Genomic DNA, 6,000 nt, shown 5'->3' with positions numbered 1-6,000 from the left:
TAAATCATCTAGAATTATTTAAATCTACTCTATCTCCTTCTAAACAGCGTTCAGTCTAATCTTTTAAAACAGCTTGCTTACTGATCCCCTCGAGATTGTCCAGTATGCCTTACTCAGAATGGCATCCAGATGTGGTAAATAATACCTATGAACAATCCATCACTCAAAAAGTGACAAAGAAAGTTTTATTTCTCTCTGACCTTTCTAACCTCTAGTCTAGCAAAAGCTAGACATTTGAGTAATTAAAACCAGATGACATTCTACCACTTGCAGGACTGAACCAAACTTAAACAGAATTAACAAATTAATATAATTTCTCTGCCCAGGCTGCCTCAATCCCCTTAGTCCTTGGGGTACCAGACTTGGAAACCTTGGAAGTTATGGAGAAAAGAAATTGATTTACACTAAGGCTTCTGTTACTAAACCGCACTAATGATTCCCAGAGTGTTAGTAAAAGAGGCTCTAAGCTTGCACTGATACAAAGAGGATGCTTAACCTTCTCCCATCTTTACTCACTTGTCTCTTGTGCTCACTAGAAATGCTATGTTCTTTGCTGACATGAATCCCTAAAATCCTGCCACCCTGAGTGCCAAAGGCATAATGATACTGATGTTGTAGCCCCCTTCCCCCAAAACCCAGAGAACTGTTATAGTACCACTTAGTATAAACTAGTCTATGGATCATTTTTATTTCTAAACTGTATAATTTTCTATGATGGGTGCATAAGGTGAATATAAAGGTTTGAGTCTCGCCTTGCTGTTTAAACTTAGTGGACCTTGACTTTTGGTAAGCAGAGCTAAGCCCATGGATCATGACGGAAAATGTAATGTTTGTTGTGAATGTACTTTTTGAACAGTATGAAGAATGCAGAGCTATCTTTGTATCCTTAGAAAATCTGTAGGGGAAAATAAGTGCTTTTTCAATGTGACTCCTGAGCATCCAGGGCCATTTAGTTACCCTTTGTTAGGCTGTATTCTGTACCCACTGGGCCTCCTCCCTACTGCTCCAACACTCCCTCCACCTCAGATGCAGCTGAGTATTTCCAGCAAGCAGGTAGGATATGGAATTTATTCTTATGCCCCCATCCACAAAAACAAAACCAACCCAGCGTCCTGTCCTCCCATTTCTACTAGTCCTGATGCCCAGAATAACTATACTGTTCTCTGTAGTGGGGAATAGTGTTACAAAAGTGATTTGTAAGAAAGGTCTGACAGCTCCCTTTCACAATCTATCAAGAAACAAGGAGTCACTTGTCTAGAGGAACTATGGGAGAAGACATTTTTGCCAAGGGATTTCTGTGCATGACAAGAGAGTGGCAGGAGTGAGAGTGGCTGCACTGGGCCTCCTAGGTGAGGCTGAGGTTTCTCTCAGTCATTGAGCTGTTGGATCCGTTCTTCTGACGCCTTGTCTGGCAGCAGAACCTCCACGGAGAAGTTGACCTTTTTGGACTTGAGGAAACTGTAGGTGTTGTCAAACCGTAGAACATCTGAAAGAGAGAGTGTGAGGGTAAAAATAGCAAAATAAGGAGGATCCATTCTTCCTTAAAGCAGTGGCATCACCCATCACCTTGTCTGGTGGATGATGCCACAGAGACTGAAAAATCCAGATTCATCCAGACTGGAGTGAAGAGATAAGTAGAATTCTGAAATAACCAGCATACCCAGAGAGACTTCCAGGTAAAACTCAGGTGTAAAGATGGGACGTACTTCTGCTAAATGGGGGAAGAGTAGCCAGCTGCAGGGTCTTGGGTCAATCTGGTGGCTCCCCTTCCCCTTTCACATCTACCTCAAACTTCCCCGTTCACTTATGCGTCCTCATTACTCTCCTTTCTCATCTCCCCTGCATCCCTTCCCATGATCTCTTTCATTCTCTGTATTTGCTTATTATTTTTAACCTTTACGTGGACCATCGTATACTCTGTCCAACACTTTCACTGTAACCTTAACCATTTCTAACATACTTTACCAGAAAAGTGTGGTATTAATATACAATGATGTCTGTTCTTTAAAAAAAAATAAGCACAAAGTAGACTGCAGATGGTGTCACATTGACAACTCTTTTCTACTGGCCATGCTTTAACTGGGCAATAATTTAGTTTATGTTCTACTGACTGGTCAATATTTCTTTTATTTATTTTTGCATCCTTGTCTAATTCCACTGCTAGCACCAGTGAACAGTTTTACTAGATTAAAGGAATTTGTGTCTCCATGCTGATGAAAACTGGATTCTATCTAGACTGTGACACCTTGATTGGACCAGCACAAGAACCACCCAAAACTATTATTCGTCATCTGAATGTAACCCCCTAAGGCAGTGATGGTGAACCTATGGCACGCGTGCCCAGCCACTTCCATTTATCCTTCGCTAAAAAAAAAAAGTAATCGCGGCACCGCAGCCCGGGCAGCCGTCGCATTGGCTGTTCGGCTCTACAGCTAGGGGGGTGCTGGCGCATACCTTCTTCACTCACTGCGTCGTCTCCTGTAAGGCTCCTATCTCCCGAGTCCCGCCCAAGGAAGTTTGCTGCATCTCCAGTCCAGCCCATCTGGACTAAACGTCACGGCGTCACGTCATCCTCCCCCTGCTGCACCCTGTGCACCAGCACGCAGCTGCCGCTCCGCGACTCCTGCCTAAGCTGCCGCTCCGCGATTCCCGCCTAAGCTGCCTTGTGCTTCAGCTGCAGTGCTGCACTCCACCCCAGTGGCGTAGCCAGAAATCAATTTTTGGGTTAATGTAACATCTGTACACGCAAGGGACATAGGATTTCTTGATGAAATCAAGGACAGCTTCATGGAACAGCTAGTTCAGGAGCCGACAAGAGAAGGAAAAATACTAGACTTAGTCCTTAGTGGTGCTCATGATCTAGTGCAGGGGGTAACGATACGAGGGCCGCTTGATAACAGTGATCATAATATGATCGGTTTTGATATTGGCATTGAAGGAAGTGAAACTAGGAAATCAAGTACGCTAGCGTTTAACTATAGAAAAGGTGATTACGACAAAATGAGAAAATGGTGAAAAAAAGACTGAAAGGAGCAGCTCGCAGAGTAAAAAACTTGCATCAGGCGTGGATGCTGTTTAAAAACACCATCCTGGAGGTTCAGGACAAATATATTCCACGTATTAGAAAAAAGGGAAAAAAAGACTAAACGTCAGCCGGCGTGGCTAAACAGTAAGATAAAGGAAATCATTAGAGCCAAAAAACAATCCTTCAGAAAGTGGAGAAGAGAACCAACTGAAAGTAACAGGATAGATCATAAGGAATGCCAAGCCAAATGCAAAGCGGAGATAAGGAGGGCAAAAAAGGACTTTGAGAAGAAATTAGCGCTGGAAGCAAAAATACATAGTAAAAATTTTTTTAGATACATTAAAAGCAGGAAACCGGCCAAAGAGTCGGTTGGGCCGCTGGACGAAAATGGTGTTAAAGGGGCGATCAAGGAGGACAAAGCCGTAGCGGAGAAATTAAATGAATTCTTTGCTTCGGTCTTCACCGAGGAGGATTTGGGGGGGACACCGGGGGCCGGAAAGAATATTTGAAGCGGGGGAGTCGGAGAAACTAAACAAATTCTCTGTAACCTTGGAGGATGTAATGGGTCAGTTCAGCAAGCTGAAGAGTAGTAAATCACCGGGACCTGATGGTATTCATCCCAGAGTATTAATAGAACTAAAAAATGAACTTGCGGAGCTACTGTTAGAAATATGCAATCTGTCCCTAAAATCGAGTGTAGTACCGGAAGACTGGAGGGTAGCCAATGTTACTCCGATTTTTAAGAAGGGTTCCAGAGGAGATCCGGGAAATTATAGACCGGTGAGTCTGACGTCGGTGCCGGGCAAGATGGTGGAGGCTATTATTAAGAATAAAATTGCAGAGCATATACAAAAACATGGACTGATGAGACAAAGTCAGCACGGATTTAGTGAAGGGAAGTCTTGCCTCACCAATCTAATGCATTTTTTTGAGGGGGTAAGCAAACATGTGGACAATGGGGAGCCGGTTGATATTGTATATCTGGATTTTCAGAAGGCGTTTGACAAAGTGCCGCACGAAAGACTCCTGAAGAAATTGCAGAGTCATGGAATCGGAGGTAGGGTATTATTATGGATTAAGAACTGGTTGAAAGATAGGAAGCAGAGAGTAGGATTGCGTGGCCAGTATTCTCAGTGGAGGAGGGTAGTTAGTGGGGTCCCGCAGGGGTCTGTGCTGGGTCCGTTGCTTTTTAATGTATTTATAAATGACCTAGAGATGGGAATAACTAGTGAGGTAATTAAATTCGCCGATGACACAAAATTATTCAGGGTCGTCAAGTCGCAGGAGGAATGTGAACGATTACAGGAGGACCTTGCGAGACTGGGAGAATGGGCGTGCAAGTGGCAGATGAAGTTCAATGTTGACAAGTGCAAAGTGATGTATGTGGGTAAGAGGAACCCGAATTATAGTTACGTCTTGCAAGGTTCCGCGTTAGGAGTTACGGATCAAGAAAGGGATCTGGGTGTCGTCGTCGATGATACGCTGAAACCTTCTGCTCAGTGTGCTGCTGCGGCTAGGAAAGCAAATAGAATGTTGGGTGTTATTAGGAAGGGTATGGAGTCCAGGTGTGCGGATGTTATAATGCCGTTGTATCGCTCCATGGTGCGACCGCACCTGGAGTATTGTGTTCAGTACTGGTCTCCGTATCTCAAAAAAGATATAGTAGAATTGGAAAAGGTACAGCGAAGGGCGACGAAAATGATAGTGGGGATGGGACGACTTTCCTATGAAGAGAGGCTGAGAAGGCTAGGGCTTTTCAGCTTGGAGAAGAGACGGCTGAGGGGAGATATGATAGAAGTGTATAAAATAATGAGTGGAATGGATCGGGTGGATGTGAAGCGACTGTTCACGCTATCCAAAAATACTAGGACTAGAGGGCATGAGTTGAAGCTACAGTGTGGTAAATTTAAAACGAATCGGAGAAAATTTTTCTTCACCCAACGTGTAATTAGACTCTGGAATTCGTTGCCGGAGAACGTGGTACGGGCGGTTAGCTTGACGGAGTTTAAAAAGGGGTTAGATAGATTCCTAAAGGACAAGTCCATAGACCGCTATTAAATGGACTTGGAAAAATTCCGCATTTTTAGGTATAACTTGTCTGGAATGTTTTTACGTTTGGGGAGCGTGCCAGGTGCCCTTGACCTGGATTGGCCACTGTCGGTGACAGGATGCTGGGCTAGATGGACCTTTGGTCTTTCCCAGTATGGCACTACTTATGTACTTAACAGGTTGGATGGGTGGGCACTAGACAGTGGTGTGCTGGTAAATGTTTAACAACAGGCTCTCTCCCCGGTCCACCTGTGCACCTCCCCTCAAAATTGCAGAGCTGGCTATAGCTGAGGAGAGAGCCTGGTGGGGGGGGGGGGGGGGGGAGGCAATGCATTACTCTCTCCAGGAAAAAAAAATTAAATGATCCCAGGTTCCAATCTAATTCATGTTTATTGTGGGATAAAATGCCATAAATAAGTAAGTAAATATAAACTTTTAATGTTGAGCACCTGATTCTCAAAGTGGACATATTCCAAACACTAAAATGAAAATAAAATGATTTTTTTTCTACCTTTGTTGTCTGGTGACTGTTTTTCTGATCATGCTGGCCCAATATCCGATTCTGCTGCTATCTGTCCTCTTAACTCCGTTTCCAGGGCTTCCTTTCCATTTAGTTCTTTACTTTCCACCTTTCTTCTTCATTTCTTGCCCTACATCCGTAAGTAAAAGCTGGGTCCTCTGCAGACGACTGTCCAGTGGATCCAGCTTCTGCCTATTTTCTTCATCCATGTGCAGTTTTTCTCCTCTCTTCCTTTTCCCTCATCTATTCTCCTTCCTCACTCTTCCATCTCCTCCATCCATGTCCTGCATTTCTTCTCTCTCCCTTCCCTCTCCTCCATCCATGTCCAGCAACCCTCCTCTCCCCTGCCCTTCCCTCCATCCATCCATGCCAGCAACCCTCCTCTCCCCTGCCCTCCATCCACCCA

General features: G+C 44.3%; 1 protein-coding gene across 8 annotated transcripts in view; it reads right to left on the bottom strand.

Moving 5' to 3' along the window:
• Window positions 1-973: 973 nt before the first annotated feature.
• LOC115480283 (SEC14-like protein 2) overlaps window positions 974-6,000 on the bottom strand; it is a 117,658-nt gene continuing 112,631 nt past the window's right edge. For all 8 annotated transcript variants that reach the window (XM_030218837.1, XM_030218839.1, XM_030218840.1 and 5 more), the window contains one exon: window positions 974-1,486. In XM_030218837.1, the coding sequence (XP_030074697.1) occupies window positions 1,368-1,486 (119 nt within the window). In that variant the 3' untranslated portion in view covers window positions 974-1,367. The remainder of the gene's footprint in view (window positions 1,487-6,000) is intronic.

This window comes from Microcaecilia unicolor, chromosome 11 (genome assembly GCF_901765095.1).
Source record: "Microcaecilia unicolor chromosome 11, aMicUni1.1, whole genome shotgun sequence".
NCBI lineage: Eukaryota > Metazoa > Chordata > Amphibia > Gymnophiona > Siphonopidae > Microcaecilia > Microcaecilia unicolor.
The sequence above is the reverse complement of the archived record's forward strand: the minus strand, read 5'-3'. Positions and strand labels throughout refer to the sequence as shown.